The sequence below is a fragment of the Nicotiana tabacum genome, chromosome 22, assembly GCF_000715075.1.
Source record: "Nicotiana tabacum cultivar K326 chromosome 22, ASM71507v2, whole genome shotgun sequence".
NCBI lineage: Eukaryota > Viridiplantae > Streptophyta > Magnoliopsida > Solanales > Solanaceae > Nicotiana > Nicotiana tabacum.
The window spans coordinates 52589361-52611111 of record NC_134101.1 but is presented as its reverse complement, the minus strand read 5'-3'; the positions used below and the strand labels follow the sequence as shown (position 1 = coordinate 52611111).

At 39.4% G+C, this 21751-nt stretch overlaps 1 protein-coding gene across 1 annotated transcript; it reads right to left on the bottom strand.

The window, feature by feature from the left end:
• Window positions 1–12357: 12357 nt before the first annotated feature.
• LOC107803319 (1-aminocyclopropane-1-carboxylate oxidase homolog 1) lies at window positions 12358–14476 on the bottom strand. The gene is made up of 3 exons (XM_016627009.2): window positions 13900–14476; window positions 13026–13347; window positions 12358–12747 (listed from the first exon to the last, which is right to left on the bottom strand). Exons 1-3 carry the CDS (start codon window positions 14421–14423, stop codon window positions 12496–12498), a joined length of 1098 nt encoding a protein of 365 aa, XP_016482495.1. The 5' UTR covers window positions 14424–14476; the 3' UTR covers window positions 12358–12495.
• Window positions 14477–21751: the final 7275 nt, after the last annotated feature.

Here is a 21751-nt window from a genome sequence, read left to right as displayed (position 1 = left end):
AGGTGAATAACCTAGTAGTATATTTGCTAAAAAAAATTTTGGATAATTATGAGATTTCAGATTTACTTCACTATAGATGTACACTTCATATCTGTTATGAATTATCATATTATTTATTTGGACCTCTAGTAAGTGTCGATGTCGACCCCTCGTCACTACTTCTCCGGGGTTAGGCTACATACTTACTGGATACGCGTTGATTTACGTACTCATGCTGCACATCTGCACTAAATGTGCAGGATCTGACAGGTTCATTGATGACTACCTTGGCGCGTAGGCGCACCTGTTGAGGAGACTTCACGTCAGCTGCATTTTCAGGCGACACATCGCAGCCCACCGAGTCTCCATTGTACTATTTATTTTATTCTATCTTATTACATTTAGGATCGGTGTTGTATTAATATGGTACTCCTTATAAAATACTCATGCACTTGTGACACCAAGTTTTGGGGGTTCCTACGAGTTGATTGTTACTGTAACTGTATAAATTCTATTTCATACCATTTAATTAAGGAAAATTTATGTTTCAAAATACAAAAAAATGGGTAATTAAGTTGATCAATCACCGTTGGCTTGATGTTAGGTGCCATCATGACCTTTAGTAGATTTTGGGTCGTGACAGCCTGGTATCAGAGCGCTAGGTTCACTTAGGTCTCATGAGTCATGAGCAAGTCTAGTAGAGGCTTATGGACCGGTATGGAGACGTCTGTACTCATCTAGAATTTTAAACCTTAATTTTGTGTTCTGAAGCCCCCAATAGCTTCTTTATGCCTTCCTTGATTTGCGTGCGATGTCCGGATGTTTTTCTCGAAGGCCTTTATGTTAAAAGTTGATAAAACATGAAAGTTTGTTTCAAAAATCTATATGAGTTGATTTCGATTAACATTTTGAGTAAACGGGCCTAGATCCGTATTTTGATGGTCCCAGTGGGTCCGTATCGTGATTTAGGACCTGGGCGTGTGCCCGGAATCGAATTCGGAGGTCCCTAGATCGAGTTATCACTTTTTATCGAAATTTTGAAGTTTAAAGGCTTAATGAATCTAAAGGTTTGACCAACATTTGACTTTATTGATACCGGGTCCGTATTTTAGTTTCGGAACTTGGTATAGGTTCATTACTGTATTTATGACTTGTCTGTCAAATTTAGTGAGAAACGGAGTTGGTTTGACGTTATCCGGACGTCCGGTTGTTATAATAGAAGTTCTAAAGTTTTCTTAAAAATTTCATTTGATTTGGTATCCGATTCATAGTTCTAGGTGTTATTTTGGAGATTTGATCGCGCGAGCAAGATTGTATGATTTTTTTAGACTTGTGTGCATATTTGGTTTGGAGCCCCGAGGGCTCGAATGAGTTTCGGATAGGCTACGGAGTGAAAATGGACTTGAAAAATAGCTGGTGTTTTTTAGTTTCCGATGCATGCCTCAGACCTCGCAATTGCTAGGTCAGGCTTCGCATTTGCAATATGGAATAATACCTGTCATGTTCGGATTTGCGTGCTATTTCCTCGCAATTGCGAAGAGTAGCTAGGCATCAATGATTCGCAATTGCGAAGTGGGTTGGGAAGGCAGTGTCCATATTTGCGATCAAAATGATCGCAATTGCGAAGAGTTCAAGTTCGCAAATGCGAACAAACCATCGCAATTGCGATGGCAGCAGAGGTGTGAGAACTTCGCATTTGCGAAGGTTTTTTCACATTTGCGGTTAGACAGGATTTCTCTCATTCTATCAAAATTTCAAACCTAGAGAACCCTAGAGGCGATTTTCCCAAGAGCCCTTCATCCCCAATTCATTGGTAAGTGATTCTAACCTATTTTTGTTCAATTTTCCATTTCATTTCATAAGATTTCCACCTAAAATCTAGGATTTTCATGGTGGAAATTGGAGGTTTGGGAAGAATGAGGAATTTTTGTAAAATTAGAATTTAGACCTCAAATTGAGGTCGGTTTTTGAAATAAATTACAGAACCGGGCTCGGGGGTGAATGGGTAATCAGGTGTTGGTCCGAATTTCAGGTTTGGACCAAGCGTGCCCGGGAGTTAACTTTTGTTGACTTTTTCAGTAATGACCTAAATTGAACCTTTTTCATTCGTGGGTAGTTCCTAAGGCTTATTTTGAATCGTTTGGTTGATAATTTTCTAGATTTTGGTTGGTTCGGAGGCTTGTTTGAAAGGCAAAGTCGTGGTTGATCTTTGGGAGTGAGGTAAGTGTCGTGGTTAACCTTGACTTGAGGGATTAGGACTTGTTTGCTATGTGCTACTTGTTTAAATGTTGGGTTCAACGTCTATGTGAGGTGACGAGTACTTATGCATTGTTGTTGGGTTAAAGCATGTGGGTGGGACTTGTTTCTTGTCATTTATTTATTTCTTTGATCATGATATCCATGCTTAGACTAGTTAATTACTAAATTGATCATTCTTTCCGCATTTATGGGCTATCTGTGATAATTGAATATTGTTTCTGAAGAAGAGATTGGTGTTGTGGAACCATTATTGACATAAGACTTGATCTTGCTTATTCTATCTCCCTATTGTTATATGTTCATTGTTGCATGGTAAAGGAGAGTGTTAATGCACGAAGGGTGATGTCGTGCCGTATTCGAGAGTTAATGCACGAAGGGTGATGTTGTGCCATATTTAAGAGTTAATGCACGAAGGTTGATGTTGTGCTGTATCTATTGTTTCATGATGAAATTGAGAGTAAAAGCACTAAGGGTGATGCCATGCCGTATTTATTATTATCTGGTGAGATTGAGAGTAAAAGTACGAAGGGTGATGTCGTGCCATTATTACTGTTTCATGGTGAGGCTGAGAGTAAAAGCGCGAAGGGTGATGCCGTGCAGCTTTATTCATTATGTTTTGTTCTTTTTGTTGGTTGAAGGTTTATTGACTGATTCTTGTTATCATCTCATGTTGTAGTTACCGTATCTCGTACCCCTTTCTTATGTCCCCTCCCAAATGTACTTGTTAATTCTTTATTTGCTGTTATTTTGTATGAACATTTCCGTATGTACAGGTTTAATTATGTGGGTGTACTCATACTACACTCTGCACTTCTTGTGCAGATTTCCGTACTGGTCCCAACTGTCTGTGAGGCGTATCAGCTCAGATTGGCATTTGGAGACTCGAGGTAGATCTGCTGGCATCCGCAGACCTTGAAGTCCCCTTCCATTTCTCCTATTTACTATTCTTTTCATTCAAGACAGTTGTATTTAATTCAAACCATGTTTATAGAAACTATAGATGCTCGTGATCTTGTGACTCGAGATCCGGGTTGTACTTAAATATTATTGGTTTTTATGATATTCCGCATTCCGTATTGGTTTCATTTAGGTTTAACTAGTTTTACTTATTTGAATTGATTAAAAATTGGCTTAAGGATCCTTTAACGTTAGCTTTCCTAGAAAGTGAAATGTTAGGTTCCATTACGGTCCCGAAGGTGGGAATTCCGGGTCGTGACAAGTTGGTATCAGAGCACTAGGTTGCCTAGGTCTCACAAGTCACGAGCAGGCTTAGTAGAGTCTGGAGGATCGGTACGGAGACGTCTGTACTTATCTTTCAGAGGCTATGGAGTTTAGCAACAATTTCACTTCTATTCTTCTCTGTCGTGCGATTTTATTCTATCATTGCTGATTGAACTCTTCTATTCTTGTCCTCCCGTAGATGGCGAGAACATGTGCTAAATCTTCAGCTAGATAACAGCCGGAGCCCCCAGTGGCAGCTCCTACGAGGGGCAGAGGTCGAGGCCGAGGTCACGCCAGAGGCCGAGGGAGAGGCAGAGCTCAGCCCAGAGCTCGAGCAGCACCACCAGCAGTGGAGCCTCAGATGGATTTTGAAGAGGAGGTTCTAGCTTAGACTGTACCTGTTGGACCAGCTCAGGTCCCGGAGGGGTTCATCGCCACCCTAGTGCTTTAGGACGCTCTAGTCCGTTTGGTAGGCCTTATGAAGAGTATGGCCCAGGCCGGTGCATTTCCTATGGCACCAGCCGTCTCTCAGGCTGGGGGAGGAGCACAAACTCCCACTACTCACACTCCGGAGCAGATGGCTCCCTAGAAGTAGGGGTGTTCAAAATCGAACCGAAATCGAAGCTTAATGGCTTACTGGTATCGGGTTAACGGTTTAACGGACAGGGAACGGATTGAAATTTTTTTATTAACGGCTTATCGATTTGGGGGCGGATTATTCAATTTTCTTAACGGATAATCCGTTAACCAGTTAAGAATATATATATAAATATCAAAAACTCTTCCACTTCTTCCAGCTATTAGCTTAGCTTATTCTCCCACCCTACAACAAGATTGTTTAAGCTGCTATCTATGGTTCACCTCTGCTTTTGTTTTTTTAAACTAATGCATGTTGTCTATGTTTAATAGAAGAACAGTAGTGTTGTGCCACAACTTTTATCCCACAATATTTACGATAGTACTGTCTTGAATTATGTTCTGGGGAAAGAGCACATTTGCATTTCCTGTAAATTGTTTACTGCTTATAATACATCCCTATTTCTATACATAACTGCCTTTTTCTCGGTGTTGTTTGTATGGTTAATGATATAGCGTGAAATGCCTGGTTGAGAGTTTAAGTTAGAAATTTGTAGTTGTTGTTTGAACTTTGAAGCTGCAGAAATTCAAGCACTGTTAGGCGTTAGCTGCAGGCCAAACATTTCTGTGTAGACTGCTCACTTATGGATTAATTATTTTGAAATATGTATTTTGTACTCACTTTGAATATAGACTGAAATTTCCTATTCTGAATTAATATGCTAGGCGTTAACAGACATATGTATGTCTGGACTCATGTAATGTAGTCTGCTTTGGGATTTAATGGTAGGCGTTAACAGACATGTATGTCTGGACTCATATGTAGTCTGCTTTGGGATGTAATGTAGCCTACAATGTGTTCTGCTTTTTCACTCTACAACACATGACACACTACATCATTCTTATGTAGGCGTTAACAGACATGTATGTCTGGACTCAATGTGTAATTTTCCTATTATGAATTTGTATGCTAGACGGTCAACAAACAATTAATGCACGCAATATAGATTTAATTAGGCCGATAAACCGCCCGATAAGAGCTAAACCGATACCAATCCGCCCGATATCTTATCGGGTGGCTAGCGGATTAATACATTTAAAAGCCGATAACCGTTAAGCCAAACCGTTAAGAGTAATTAACCGCCCAATCCGCCCGATAAGCAGCCCTACCTAGTATCAGTCTCCAGCAACCCCGCCAGTTGAGGTAGTTCAGCCAGTTGTTGCGGTGCAGGCCAGTGATAGGCCTACCATGTCTTCTGGGGGTTTATTTAGATTGGACAAGTTCACAAATCTCTTCCCAGTTCACTTTAGTGGTTCCCCTTATGAGGACCCACAGGATTATCTTGACCGCTGCCATGAGGTGCTGCGGAACATGGGTGTAGTTAAGACCAATGGGCTCGATTTTGCTGTATTTCAGATGACGGGTTCCGCCAAGAGGTGGAGGAGATATTACATGTTGACTAGACCAACTAGGTCGCCTACACTTACTTGGGAGCAATTTTCACAGTTATTTCTGGAGAAGTTTCTCCCTATCACTTTGAGAGAGGATTACCGCAGGCAGTTCAAGCGTCTTCAGCAAGGCAGTATGACTGTTGCTCAGTACGAGACTCGTTTTGTCGACCTAGCCCACCATGCTCTCCTTCTGATTTCTACTGAAAGAGAGAGGGTGAGGAGTTTTATTGATGGACTCGCTTACCATATCAGGCTACAGATGGCCAAGGAGACTGGGAGTGACATTTTCTTTCAGAGGCTGCTAATGTTGCTAGGCAGATCGAGGTGGTTCTTGCTCAGGAGAGGGGTAGGGTTATGATAAGAGGCCTCGTCATTCTGGTGGGTTTAGTGGCGCCTCGTCTGTAGGCAGGGGTACTTTTGGTAGAGGCCATCCTCCCAGGCCGTATCATTCAGCACTACAAGTATCGCACAGTGCTTTAGGTGGTCGCGACCCTCATATATCTCATCCCGATCAACTAGCCTACAGTGCACCACCAGCTCATATTAGTGCACCTCCGCTCCAGAGTTTTTAGCATAGTTACTCAGGTCGACATGGTCAGTTTCAGGGTCAGCAATCACAACAGACGAGGTCTTGTTATACTTGTGGTGACTCGAGGTACATTACTAGATTTTGCCCTCGGGCACCGGGCAGCTCACAGCAGCAGGGTTCTCGTGCCATAGTTCCGGTACCGGTTGCTTCACTACCTGCTTAGCCAGCTAGAGGTAGGGGCCAGGCAGCTAGAGGTGGAGGTCAGGCTGTTAGAGGTGGAGGTCAGGCCGTTAGAGGTGGAGGCCAACCAGTTAGAGGTCACCCTATGGAAGTGTTTTAGAGTGGTGGGGCCCAGCCCCGTTGTTATGCTTTCCCAGCCAGGCTTGAGGCTGAGTCATCTGACGCTGTAATCACATGTATCGTTTCAGTTTTCCATAGGGATGCTTCAGTTATATTTGATCCGGGCTCTACTTATTCCGACGTGCCATCCTATTTTGCTTCATATCTGGTTGTGCCTCCTGATTCTTTGAGTGGTTCTGTGTATGTGTCCACACCTGTGGGAAATTCTATTCTTGTAGATCGTGTATATCATTTGTGTGTGGTTAACATTGGGAGTCTGGAGACTAGCATAGATCTCCTACTTCTCGACATGGTTGATTTTGATGTCATCTTGGGTATAGATTGGCTGTCACCTTATCATGCCATATTGGATTGTCATGCCAAGACGGTGACCTAAGCCTTGCTGGGGTTGCCTCGATTAGAGTGGAGAGGGACTCCTGGCCATTCTACCAGCAGGGTTATCTCTTATGTGAAGGCTCGACATATGGTCGAGAAGGGGTGTCTAGCTTATTTGGCTTATGTCCGTGATTCTAGTGCGGAGGTTCCTTCCATGGATTCAACAGTTGTTCGTGAGTTTCCAGAGGTGTTTCCTGCAGATCTTCCGGGGATGCCACCCGATAAAGATATTGACTTCTGTATTGATTTGGCTCCGGGCACTCAGCCCATTTCCATTCCGCCATACTGTATGGCCCAGATAGAGTTGAAAGAATTGAAGGAGCAGTTGCAAGATTTGCTTGATAAGGGCTTCATTAGACCTAGTGTCTCGCCCTAGAGTGCGTGTATGTTGTTCATGAAGAAGAAAGATGGGTCGATGAGGATGTGCATAGATTATCGGCAGTTGAACAAAGTCATCATCAAGAATAAGTATCCATTGCCGAGGATTGATGACTTATTTGATTAGCTTCAGGGTGCCAAGGTATTTTCGAAGATTGATTTGAGGTCTGGCTACCATCAGTTGAGGATTTAGGCATCAGATGTCCCTAAGACAGCTTTTCGGACTCGATATGGGCATTATGAGTTTCTAGTGATGTTATTTGGGCTGACAAATGCCCCAGAAACATTTATGGATTTGATGAACCTGGTGTTTAATCCCTATCTGGATTCTTTTGTGATTGTGTTTATTGATGATGTCTTGATCTACTCCCGCAGTCGAGAAGAGCACGAGCAGCATCTTCGGATTGTACTTCACACTCTGAGAGATAGCTAGTTGTATGCTAAGTTTTCAAAGTGCGAGTTCTGGTTGGAATCGGTCACTTTCTTGGGGCACGTAGTATCGGTAAAGGGCATTCAGGTGGATCCTAAGAAGATTGAGGCAGTTCAGGACTAACCAAGACCCACTTCAGCAATGGAGATCCAGAGTTTCTTGGGTTTGGCGGGTTATTACTATCGGTTTGTGGTGGGGTTTTCGTCTATAACAGCCCCATTAACGAGATTGACCCAGAAAGATGCCCCATTTAGATGGTCAGACGAGTGTAAGGCGAGCTTCCAGAAGCTCAAGACTACTTTGACTACAACGCCGGTATTGGTGTTGCAAATACCGCTTGCATCAGTTGTTCAGGCTTTGGCCAATCGGTTCGTGAGGTTGGATGTTTCAGAGCCCAGTTGTGTTCTAGCTTGTACAGTCACTCGGTCTTCTTTGTATGAGCACATCAGGGAATGGCAGTATGATGACCCTCATTTGCTTGTCCTTAGGGACACAGTGCGGCATGGTGGTGCCAAGCAGGTTACTGTTGGAGATGATGGAGTTTTGAGGATGCAGAGTCATATTTGTGTGCCCAATGTAGATAGACTTCATGAGTTGATTCTTGAGGAGGCCCACAGTTTTCGGTATTATATTCATCCAGGTGCCGCCAAAATGTATCAAGATTTACGGCAACATTATTGGTGGAAGAGAATGAAGAAGGACATAGTTGCTTATGTAGCTCAGTATTTAAATTGTCAGCAAGTAAAGTGTGAGCATCAGAGATCTGATGGGTTGCTTCAGAAGTTAGAGATTCCTTAGTGGAAGTGGGAGCGTATCACTATGGATTTTGTTATTGGACTTCCACAGACTCAGAGGAAGTTTGATGCGGTATGGGTAATTATGGACAGACTGACTAAGTCAGCGCATTTCATTCCTGTAGCGGTTACCTATTCGTCAGAGTGGTTGGCTGAGATTTACATCTGCGAGATCATTCATCTTCACGGTGTGCCTGTGTCTATCATTTTGGTTCGAGGTAGGTATTTCACCTCGCACTTCTGGAGAGCGATATAGCATGAGTTGGGCACGCAGGTTGAGTTGAGCACAACATTTCATCCTCATACATACGGACAAGCTGGATCGGGTTGCACGCCACAACAGTGTCATGTCGGATCGGATTGCACGTCGCAACAGCGAGATGTTGAGCATAGCTCCTTACACTTATTTTGTGTGTCTTGTTTTATTTTATCCCCGAGGCAGGTTCACAGTATCTACTTGGCCATTTTATTCGTTACTCGGGTTGGGTAGTCCTTCTCCAGAGTTCTTTCTTCCTCATGTATCATATTCGAGTTGTAACATGTTGGCGCATTGTGGGCATCATATAAGATTTTTGGTAGTGTCTGAGATGGCTTATTGCCTGAGCAGCTTGTACTCGGTGAGACGAGATTATTGGACTTGAAATTTGTGCAATCGAGTTTATATAAGGTGTATTAAAGAGAAAATATTATTATTCATTTCAGAATGAGGTAATGTTCTTATCAGGAGGAGAGACTCATTGAATTATCGATTCGGCAGGTGGTTATGAGTTTCTACACGTCTTTTTTGCCGTGGCAATATTGCGAGATTTAGAACAGGATTTATATGCGTCATGAGATGTATTGCGGGTATCAGATTAGTGAAATTCTAGTTATCGTAGTCGGAGGATATTATTATGGGCAACCGACTTATGTGGTGCATGGTGCGCTTTCGGCATAAGTGTATGATCATGTTGTGGTACAGTGCGTGGTGAATGGTACGATGTTCGTGTGTTAGAATCAGGTTTGGTAAAGAAATTTGGAAGTTGGAACGTGGTTCTAAAGCTTGTTAGCTAAGGTAATAGGGAGGATTTTTAGTCTGGCTCGAGCTAATGTGTTCCATTGGAATGTGGTGGCACGGGTAGAGGCACGAGGTGTTAAACAGTTTTTTTTGACAACTCCGGAGCAGTTCTTAGCACGTTCGAGGACGAACGCATGTTTAAGTGGGGAGAATGTAACGACCCGACAGTCATTTTGAGCTCTAGCGCATCGTTCGGAGGTTTGAGGCCTTGAGTAGATTCACTCTATTATGACTTATACGTGTAGTCAGAATTGAATTTCGAAAAAGTTCGGATGGAAAAATCTAATTTCGGAAGCTTTAAGTTGGAAGAATTGACTAAGGTGTGACTTTTGAGTAAACAACCTCGGAATTGGGATTTGGAGGTTCCAATAGGTTCACATGATGATTTAGGACTTGGGCGCATCTTCGGGTTGAGTATCGGATCGCCCTGGAGCATTTCGGTGCTTATTGTGGAAGGTTAGTATTTTAAAAGTTTAAGAACTTTTTAAGTTTGACTTGAAGTAGATTTAATGTTATCGATGTCCGTTTGGGATTCCGAGCTTTGGAATAGCTTCGTTATGTCATTTATGAAATGTGTGCAAAATTTGAGGTCAATCAGACTTGATTTGATACGTTTCGGCACAAGATATAGAATTTAAAAATTTATAAGTTTGATTTGAGGCACGATTCATAATTTTGATATTGTTTGACGTGGTTTAAGGCTTCGACTAGGTTCGGATTATACTTTCGGATGTATTGGTACGTTTGGACGGGGTCCCAGGGGCCTCGGGTGCGAATCGGATTGAAAACGGATCGAGGTTGGGATTGGGAAAAATGCTGAAGCAGCTGGCAACTGGTGTAACCGCGGGTGCGGAGCCACAGAAGCGTCCAGGAGGGTCGCAGAAGCGACCAGGCGTGACTGGGGCTGGGGTCGTAGAAGCGGAGTCACACCTACGGCGGATTGATCGCAGAAGCGGAAAGTGTGAGAGAGGGCTGCTTCGCAGAAGCGGCAATGTTGCCGAAGAAGCGAGTCCGCAAAAGTGGGCCTTTTGTCCGCATAAGTGAGGGAAGCCGCAGATGTGAGGAGGAGCATCGCATCTGCGGAGCCGTAGAAGGGCTAATGGAGTGCAAATGCGAGAGGTCGCTGGGAAGTGAAGTTTTATAAAAATGGGACTTGGCCTATTTTCTTCCATTTTCACTTGGTTGGGCGATTTTGGAGAGCTTCAATGGGAGATTTTCATCAAGCAAAACAAGGTAAGTGACTCCCGCCTATTACAAGTTAAATACATGGTTTGTACAAGGATTTAAACATGGAAATTTGTAGAAATTGTGGGATTTTGGTGGAAAACCTAGAATTTAGTATTTTTGGATTTTGACCACGAAATTGGATGTGGAATTGAGAATAAATTATATTTTTGAGTTCGTAATGTGGCGGGTAATGTTTGTCTTTAGAAATTTTCGGAATCCTGGCACGTGGGCCCGAGGGTTAACATTATCGACTTTTTGAGCAGTGTTGGGAATTTGTTTAAAAGTATTAACTATGGGTATTAGAGTATATTTTGATTGGTTTGCATATTGTTTGACCAGTTTTGGAGCGACGGGCATTGGTTTGAGGTGTTGAGAGGCTTTGGAGCCGGTTATGGACCTTGGAGCGAGGTAATTCTCCTGTCTAACCTTGTGAGGAGGAAACTCCCCCTAGGTGATAATTATTGTTGTGTGCAACTAGTCGTGGGTGCTACGTACGCACGAGGTGACGAGAGTCCGTACGTAGCTAAAGCATGTTTATGTCCGGGTAGACTTAGGATCCTATTCAGTAGTATTTAAATTATTTGAACTCGTGATTTCTGGCTAATTAATTGAAGTTATAAATGAAATTGACTTAGAAATAAATATATGTACACTAATCCAAGCCTTAACACTTTGAGTTGTGGGCGAGTAATTTGAAAAATGGTAAAAAATATTATATTCAATTGATGCTCATGTGTTGTATTGTAAACACGTGTCTCGTAACTCGGTGATTTCTTTCCCTTTTTTTGGAGCGAGCCGAACGCCTCGGCAATATATAGATGCATCTATGGTTCGTGTCGCTCGATCCTCTGTAGTGTACACATTATTCTGGATCGGGCCGAACGACCTCGGCAGAATCGTGCGTTATATCGCTAGTAGTCCAAATATTCATGAACTAAACTTTTCACTGATGCCCGGTATTTTATGGTACTTATTATTTATTTGGTATTGACACTTGGCATGTTCTAAGATATTAAGGAAGAATACAAGATTGAGAAAAAATTATTCTTTAAAGGGAATAAATTGGATAATTATAAGATTTCAGATTTACTTCACTATAGTTGTACACTTCATATCTGTTATGAATTATTATATTATTTATTTGGACCTCTAGTAAGTGTCGATGTCGACCCCTCGTCACTACTTCTCCGAGGTTAGGCTAAATACTTATTGCGTACGCGTTGATTTACGTGCTCATACTACACTTCTGCACTAAATGTGTAGGATCTGACTGGTTCATTAATGACCACCTTGGTGCGTAAGCGCACCTGTTGAGCAGACTTCACGTGAGCTGCATTTCCAGGCTACACATCGCAGCCCCCCGAGTCTCCATTGTACTATTTATTTTGTTCTGTCTTATTATATTCGGGACAGATATTGTATTATTATTGTACTCCTTGAAAATTTGCTCATACACTTGTGACACCGGGTTTTGGGGATTCCTACGGGTTGATTGTTATTGTAACTGTATAAATTCTATTTCATACGATTTAATTAAGGAAAAATTATGTTTTAAAATATAAAAAAAATAGGTAATTAAGTTGATCAATCATTGTTGGCTTGCCTGACGGAGATGTTAGGCGTCATCACGACCTTTAGTGGATTTCGGGTCGTGACACACAAGGTTCATCAGTAATAATCAATGATCACTAGCATTTTTGACAAAAATCTCTGTTGCATATAGGATAAGAAACATAATTTTAGGAATAACAAAACCACAAAGTGTAGAATACAAAACTCAATCATATGGCTTTACTCCAGCCGAACGGTTACATATAACTGATTTTAGGATCTAATGATTACTGACTAACAAATGAGTTCAGATCATAAAGTCTAGTAAGGAAGATTTGCCTCCAAGCCCTGTTGCATTATAGTGAACTGAGAAATCCTTCACCGTAGTTTCCCTATACCTCGCGGGATTATCTTCTGATAACAACTCCTTAATTGGTCCATAAACTCTTGATGACAACGAGTGACCGGTGGTAAAGAAACAGGCTACTGATACTCTTGGACCAACCCGACTTGCTAGTACTCTGTGTGCAATGCTCTTGAACTTGTCATTTGATATGAGCTGGAAAATTTTCCATCAAAACGAAGTTAGCACAACATAATATATGTCAATTCATGAATCATTTCTTATAGCCCTGCTACAAATTGAATAAAAGTCAGCTCGATGTACTAAGCTCCTGCTATGCGCGGGTCTTGGGGAGGGCGGCCCACAAGGATCTATTGTACGCAGCTTACCCTGCATATCTGCAAGATAGTATTTCCAGGGCTCGAACCCAACTTTACCAGTTACACTAAAGCTCCCTTCGTAAATAGAAAAAACTCATATATGATAATGCTTACTTGTAAAAGTTCACCAAAATTTACTACAAGAGCTCCAGAGAGAGGATGAACATCAACCCAATAATTGTCATGAAGAACCTGAAGACCTCCACTATTATCTTGTAGCAGCACTGTGAAGAAGTCACTATCTGAATGCTTGCTAGTTCCAAGTGTTAGTTCTGGCTCAGGGCAAGCTGGGTAATAATGGTACAAAACAGCCAGCCCTTCTGAACAACCAATGTCATTCAGATAGCTCGGGTTGAGGCCAAGCGCCTCAGAGAGTAATTCGAATAAAGAACAACCTAGCTTCTTTATGTGCTCCGAGTACTCAATCAGAATATCCCTGCAGGAAAAATAATGTTACACTATGTAAAATTTTACTTAGAATCCAAAATGATGCTAAATTGAGAATTTCCTTTGCACTTATCCTAGAGATTAAACACCAATCACCATATGTTGTTGAATGCCAAGGCAACAAATGATTTTCTAGCGGACCAATTTTTCTGGGCAATCTTACACCAGTACTGATGTACAGAAATGATATAATTAGGAGGCTCAAAGTTCTGTCTTTCAACGAGATGCATGTGAGCAAAGGCGGAGCCAAGATTTCAAGCTTATGGTTCGAAATTTTAATCGTTTTAAGTTATTGTACTCTAAATTAATAATTTATATGTATTCGATGGATGGTTTTAAGACAAATACAGAGTTCGAACCAAAACTACTGGGTTTGGCCGAACCCGCTCCCGACGCTCTAGCTCGGCCCCTGCATATGAGTTTCTTTGGTGACTAAAACGTTTAACGATATCTTTGGATTCACAATTACATTTGAATTAATTCGCGTTTTGACTTTTAAAGAAAATTCACGAGTGGAAGTGAAAGTTCAACCAGTAAATACCTGCAAGCCTCTGGCAATTCATCAGCAGTAGGAGGATTTGGAGACATACTGCAGTAAGTAGTATCCCTCCAATTAGCTGATGCAGCTCCAAACAGATCAAAATTGCTATTATACACCACTCTTTTCGAGTTATCCCGCGTATACCATTGTTTCTTCACCTCAGTGTCTTGCTCATAAAACCTCCTCACACCGTTCAACATTTCTTCCAAAACACTTTCTGGAATTCCATGATTGACCACTTGAAAGAAACCCCACACTTCAGATGCATCACGGATTTTTTCAACTATCGCGCTACGTTTGATTGGATCTTTACTGATGCCATCTAAGTCTATAACAGGAATATTGATTTGAGATTTTTCAGGATCATTAGATGCCTCAGTATATGCATCTTCTGCTGTATAGAAAATTCTTGGGACTCTTGTAACTCCTGCATCAACTAGCCCTTTAACACCAGCTTTTGTACTATCAAAAACTATTAATTCACTTGTCCTGTCATAACTATTTTCACATGTGACAACTACCATTTTCCTTTTTCTGCTAGAGAAATCAAAAGATCAAATAGGTCAGATAGGAAGTACTACTAATTACTTAAATGAGGAGAGTTTTATTGTGTAAAGTCAAAAGTATGGGTCCACCATAATTTGTCCTATATAGTTTTAGGTGGATGTGATGTTGACTTTTAATTATTCATTTAGACACTACATTAAAAGATCTTTAGCGGATAACTTATCAAAATAAAAACTATTTTAAATTTTATAGTTAGAGGTGAAATTGTTACCCTCCAAATGTTACACTACTAGTATTATTTTAGGATGTTGAAAGGCAAAATGTAAATTCCAATACATACCAGGGTTCTTTTACCTTAGTTGGACGACGTGTTTTTTTAACATACATTTTTAGCGTTTAACAATGTTTAATTCAAACAATAATCTAAGAAAATCTCAAATATTAGTATATTAAAATTTCACAAATCGGCAAATTTTATTATTAAAAAAGCAAACGAATATTAAATCATAAAGCATAAAATCGAATGTTAAACCAAAAAAATAAAATAAACTTTAAGATATTTTAGTCATATGTAACTTCGTAAATTGTGTCAAATTAATTAGTTTTAATTAAATAACTTATTGGGCGCATGAGTAATTCTTTTTACAGAAACAACATTATTAATTCTTTTTTTAAAAGCTCATTCTAGACTTGGTCTAGGTGACGTCTTGGGAAGGAAAAAGAATCAAAAAAGACAAATAAAAATCAAATCCAAAATATCAAAAGCAAAGAAAATTTGAACTTATCGCGTGGAGAGAGCAGTAAAAGTTGACATTCATTGATGAATAATCTTATGATCCTTATCTGACAAGTCTTTTTCACTTACCGACTGGCGACTATATATATAAATATATTATATTTCCAAATTTTTAGAATGCGGTATTTGATGTAGACTTCTGAAGTTCAAAATGTTCAATCTTGGCAACTGAAGTATCGAGTTCAGAACCGGTTCTTTTTGCCATGCAGGACAGAAATAAGTATAAAAAAAAAGTGACTTATTTATGTGTAACCCTCTTTTAAAGAGCGTTATACATTAACGGACGTTTTGGACATTAAGGTATAACGCTCTTTAAAAAAGTATTATACATCTATAATGATGTTATTAAAGGCGTTATATGTATAGCGTTTTTTTAAAAAGAGCTATACATATTTTGTGGGCCCACCAATAAATCTCTTGCATTTAACAGACATAACAATAATTCAAATAGGTATAACGCCTTTTAAAAGAGCGCTATACCTAAAAAAATTCAGCCCCCGAGCTAGGCATTGCCTTATTTAAAGGCGTTAGGATTTTACAAAAATCCATTCAAAAATATTCGTAACTCCTGTTAAAATTTTTCTTGGTAAATTCTCAAGCATTTTTTCATAATGTCTGAAGAGCGAAAAGTAAGGGTTTCATTATATTGGGGTGTGAGGTTGTGGTGGCGAATAACACTGTGAGCTATAATTTATCTCTACAGTGCCATGTTAAGTTGCCACTTACAATGGAGTACGATACATTGGTATCGTTGTTATGTAAAAAAAATGAGTGTGAGGAAACGTTCGGTGAACCTTAAAGTAACCGGAAGATATCCGTATTCCGTCACTCCGCAAGGGGTTGCTTGTTACGCTGAGTTTAACATAGACGATGATGAAACTTTAAGGGATTTTTTGAGGATTCCAGATGAATACCGAAAATTTCTTGTGATAAAAAATGTTGGAAATGTACGTCAAGGTCGAAGACGTTCGTAATAATGAGGTTGAGTATAGTAAGGATAACCCTCAATCGTCGGGTGGTTATTCTGAAGCAGTTTTTGCCGGACAGGTTCCGGCTGAAAGAGTTTGGCCTGATTTAAACTTATCACCATGGGCTAATGAGGAGCGAGGAAATAATTTCTCTCCTGCTTTACAAAATCCACAAGACGAGTGGTAAACTTCAATTTTCCTTAGTGTTACGATGTATATTTTTGTTGTATTAAATTTATATTAACACTCATATATTCCACAGGGGTACCAGCCAGATATGACTTTTACAAGTTATGATCCCACGCCCAGTTGAAATATGCATAGTTACAAATATTTTTGAATGGATTTTTGTAAAATCCTAACGCCTTTAAATAAGGCAATGCCTAGCTCGGGGGAGGGGGGGCTGAATTTATTTAGGTATAACGCTCTTTTAAAGGGCGTTATACCCATTTGAATTATTGTTATGTCAGTTAAATGCAGGAGACTTATTGGTGGGCCCACAAAACAGGTATATCACTCTTTAAAAAAGCGTTATACATATAACGCCTTTAATAACAACGTTATAGATGTATATTGCTTTTTTAAAGAGCGCTATACCTTAACGTCCAAAACGTCCGTTAATGTATAGCGTTCTTTAAAATAGCGTTATACATAGATAAGTCACTTTTTTTTTACACTTATTTCCGTCCTACATGGTAAAAAGAACCACATTTAGGTATGCTATGAAACAGTTATACTATCGAATTGAAATTATATTTTGTTCGTTTTAAATATTTTAAGCCGGCTATCTCTTCCAATAAATCCCACTTTGCATTGTACGCCCGTTAATATTACCAACAAAAAAAACGTCCCTTAACACATTCCAAACACTGCCTTAAGTGAGTCTCAAGTAACCTCCACTTTCAATCAAGAGGTTGTGAGTTCGAGTCATCCCAAGAGCAAGGTGGAGAGTTCTTGGAGGGAAGGATGCCGAGGGTCTATTTGAAATAGCCTCTGTATCTTATGGTAGGGGTAAGGTATGCGTATATACTACCTTCCCCATATCCTACTAATAAAATTATACTAGATTGTTTGTTATTGTTGTTGTTGTTGTTGTTGATGAGTCTAAAGTAGCTACAAAACGTTATAGGACCTCATAATATCAGTGAAAACGAATCAAACGTCACAAAAAAAGGTCGTCGAGTGCACCGTTAAAATCGCACTAGACAAGCTCCACCCCGTTGCTTCTGTGGCCCATTATCAAATCTGCATTCCGTGATTCCCAAAATCATTCCCTCAACTTGCTAGAGTAATAGACTGTTTGGCCGTGCGTCTTTTTTTTTTTCAAATGTAGAGTACATTTTTTTAACGAAAAGTAGTTATGGTATTTAGCCAAGTTTTAGTAAGAAAAAAATTGAGTAAAAGCATAAGTAGTTTTGAGAATAGAAAAAAATATTTTTTTTTCAAAAGTAATTTTGAGCGAAAATACTGTTGGAGAATTGCTATTGCACCAATAAGAGTTGTTAATTAGCTCATTAACCCATTAACTGATCCTCCTCCTAAAACTCTAGTACTAGCCTATATAAGCACCAATATAAGTGTTGAAAAAGAAAACTTTTTAATAGACTAGAAATGACTAGGAGTTAGATATTTGGGCAAAAAACATAAATAGACAACATTTAAGAAAATTTGACACATTTGTGGCAGTAGTAAGTAAGTAAGAAAATGACGCCAAAATAATTAACAAAAATGGCACCTAATTAATGTCATTCCTTAAGAGAAACGTAAAGTTTTTTGCTTATTTGTAGGAACTAAGTTATTATTGATCAGTAAATCATCCGAATCCATTCCATTTGTTTTTGCTTATTTATAGGGATTTAAACTTCTATTTAAACTCTCTTATTTTCCTTGCCCTCGTCACTCTAACAGAAATTATACATATTCATTCAAGATTCTAGGAGTCAAGTCACTAACACACTAACTCTCCTATTTTCTGGCCTATTGTCTTTCTTTTAATTTTCTTTTAAGGTGAAATAAATTAATAGAATATGTACATAATATTCACAGTATAATTTACGTTATATTATTTTATACAAATATATATTGATGGAATCTGAAGAGTAATAGGTGAAATATTTTGATGAATTGCTTACATTATATCCATAGTATAATTCAGTTAATAATGATTTATTTTATTGAAGGAATATTGAAATTATATAAAACTTTTACAACAATATAATATATTATAAATATATTAAATGTATATTTTGCTGGAAAAAAAACTGTCCACCACAAAAATAAAATATAGGGGGAAAAATTCCAAAAATCCCCTTGGTATAAATATATTTTTGAGGTATAATTTCATTATAAAACATACTCAATTGTATGTATTTAAAACATCGTATAAATATGGTATGCTTTTAATTCAGATGTTGTTATGTAATATTTTTGGTATATTATAGGTATAAAGTATATATAAACTTATATATTTAATAAGCCATATTTTAAAACATGCATATTGCATCAAATATTTGGGAAAATCTGCCATATCAGAAAGGAATTTTATACTTGAACACTTGGTTGTGTGGCAAGTGATGATACTCTGTATATTACACTAAATTATATATCATTAAAGAATAAAAAGTATGAGGAGAAAGAAGAATTTGGTTTAACTCTTGGGTTGGTAATTTGATAGAAGAGTGATTTGTCGAAGTTTGTGAGAAACCAACAATAGTATTTGAGCATCATTTTCGAAAAAAAAATAAAATTAAATTGATAAGTGATGAGAAGAACTTCTACTAAAATAAGGGTAGACATGAAACTACTCTCAAAGAGAGAAGAGAAATCTTCTCAACTGTTATTTATTATGAGAGAGAAAGAGAAATAAGATATCAAGAATTTAAACATAATCCCTTATTTTTAGGAAGAGTTAAAAAATAAATATATTAAATACTAATATTTTATTTATATATGCTGCATTTGTAATAAAATGTGCTATTATTGGAATAATCCAAATATGGTAACAGTAATATAAATACTATTTTGTAAGAGCCCTACAATGTAAAAATCTCTAGATATATTCTGCATTCATCGAGTGGATTTTTAGGCTGTGAAAACAAGAAATTTCGTCCGCCTCTAAGGAAAAAACCGTTAGTCTCTTAACTAGTATTAACGAGCTAAATACTTCAAATACACTTTAAAATATTTTGTAAAAACTTGACCAAATATTAATTACTAAATTGTTTCTCATTAAAATTACTTTTTAAAGGTATTTTTTAAAATAAGCTGATTTTAGAAGCACAATCACACATCCTACAAATATGCTTAAACTATTTATAATTTACGTAACATAATATATACTCCGGTCAAAAATGTGAAAGCACCCTATTTGCTTTATCATCTTTCTCACTGTATACGGGTAAAAATGAGCCCACTGAACACCCCGATTTTTCGATGAGGCAAACGGAGTAGGAACGTGACCGTGATGAATCAGAGTCAGAGCGAGGAGCCTCTCGTATCGGAGCTCGGGCAAAACACCTGCCCTCGGGGGTATCAGGGCCATGTCCTCCGGGTCCGATTCGAGGATCAAGACTTCGAAGAGCATTACCAAACAGCTGCATATGACTAACAAAGGGCCATGATGTCCGTGCCCAACCAGATATCACGGCGTGAATCTCAACCCGTATCGGTAGAAAATCAGTGATTAGCGAAACGGAAGATTTTACCTTTCTTAGAATTGTACTTAGGGTAAAACTCCATTACTATATAAATGGAGAAGCTTATTATTCATGACAGACATGGTACCACGCATACCAAGGCAATTTATTCCAATTCTTTTTATTGTTCAAAGCTCTTATTTTTGTTCTTAAGTTTTTCATAAATGCAAGCTTGGAATCGAAGGCAGGTTCCTCATTAAGCCATTAATCGAGCTCAGAATCACCCTTATCATTGGTTTGGCCATTTATTACGTCTTTCATTTGCTTAATCTAATGTCATTAATTACTTGTATTGAATTAATCCACATATCCCTAAAACCACATATAAATTCAATTGTTATCTATTTTTTAGGGTAAACAGTGTGGCGTCCACCGTGGGGCTAGGGATAATACTGGTAATTTGATATAAATTTTCATAACGCACTCTATTTTATGCTTGTTCTTTGAGATTTTAATTTCAGGTCAATTTAAAAATTTCGAACTCTCAATCTGCTTATTTGAACGTTGATGCTGAGTCTGGCCACCATGGCGAGAACAACAATGTAGTGTCCATCAACGAGGTGCCTCCTGTTGACCCCAATGGAGTTCCAGTCGCGGACCCAATCGATGCTAATTCACATGTGGCCATCGATGCAAACTTGCCTACCGACCCCAAAAACAGCGTTCGCGGGGGAACGCGATCGATAGCCCGGGGTACACAAGACGACGAAGGCGATGGGATTAATTTATGGGTGATCTTCGAAATATTACAGGCTTAACAGGCGGCAATAGCCTAGTTGTAGAACCAAAGTCGCGCCCTTAGCAGAGTTGAGGCCGAACCATCCCTGAAAAACACCCGCAGAAATGAACCAGCCACAAAAAGGCCGGGTGAAATTGAACCCGGGACCAACCCCGAGATAATAAAGATGCCTGAGGAGCTGACAAAGCAGGTGGAATCAGGAGAAAAGAAAATCGAATCCAACGACAAAAAAGTGGAGACCTATAACTCCAAGGTTGATCAAATCCCAGGAGCACCCCCGATATTGAAAGGACTGGATTCCAAAAAATTTGTCTAAAAACCTTTCTCTCCGAGCACAGCTCCGAAACTGATCCCAAAGAAGTTTCTTATGCCCCAAAATTCCAAAGTATAACGGGACCACTAATCCAAATGAACACGTGACCTCCTACACGTGTGCCATCAAGGGAAATGACTTAAAAGATGACGAAATCGAGTCGGTTCTGCTGAAAACGTTTGGAGAAACCCTGTCTAAAGGAGCAATGATATGGTATCACAACATGCCCCCTAATTCCATTGATTCATTTGCTATGCTTGTAGATGCCTTCGTAAAAGATCATGCTGGGGCCATCAAAGTCGAGACCAGAAAATCGGACCTCTTTAAAGTGAAACAAAGAGATAACGAAATGCTCCGGGAATTCGAATCAAGATTTCAAATGGAAAGGATAGACTTGCCCCCGGTTGCGGACGATTGGGCCATTCAAGCATTGACTCAAGGACTCAACCCCCAAAGCTCCTTGGCTTCACAGCAGCTGAAACAGAATTTGATAGAGTACCCGGCGGTAACTTGGGTTGACGTCCATAACAGGTACCAAATGAAAATCAAAGTCGAGGATGATCAGCTCAGGGCCCCATCTAGGTTCGTGTATCCCATCAGAACTAATGACAGGTCTAAATGAGTCATCGATCATGAACTAAGACAGATCAGAGATCGGTATCAACTATATAGCAAAGATCAAAGAGACAACGAATCCGGGCGTAACCCTGCGAGGAATGAAAAAAAAAACGATCGAGGTCATAACAACCGGGGACTCATGAGCAAAAACGGTTTTGACAGGCCAATCGGGGCCAGGGAGGCACCGAGGTTATCGGAATACAACTTCAGCTTCGA

Excerpts from the sequence above, each read along its gene's own strand:
- LOC107803319 (XM_016627009.2), bottom strand. The coding sequence starts at position 14,423 with ATGGTAGTTGTCACATGTGAAAATAGTTATGACAGGACAAGTGAATTA. Across the intron at positions 13,348-13,899 it reads GAATTGCCAGAGGCTTGCAG|GGATATTCTGATTGAGTACT; the intron begins GTATTTACTGGT and ends TTTTTCCTGCAG. Across the intron at positions 12,748-13,025 it reads ATTTTGGTGAACTTTTACAA|CTCATATCAAATGACAAGTT; the intron begins GTAAGCATTATC and ends AAAATTTTCCAG.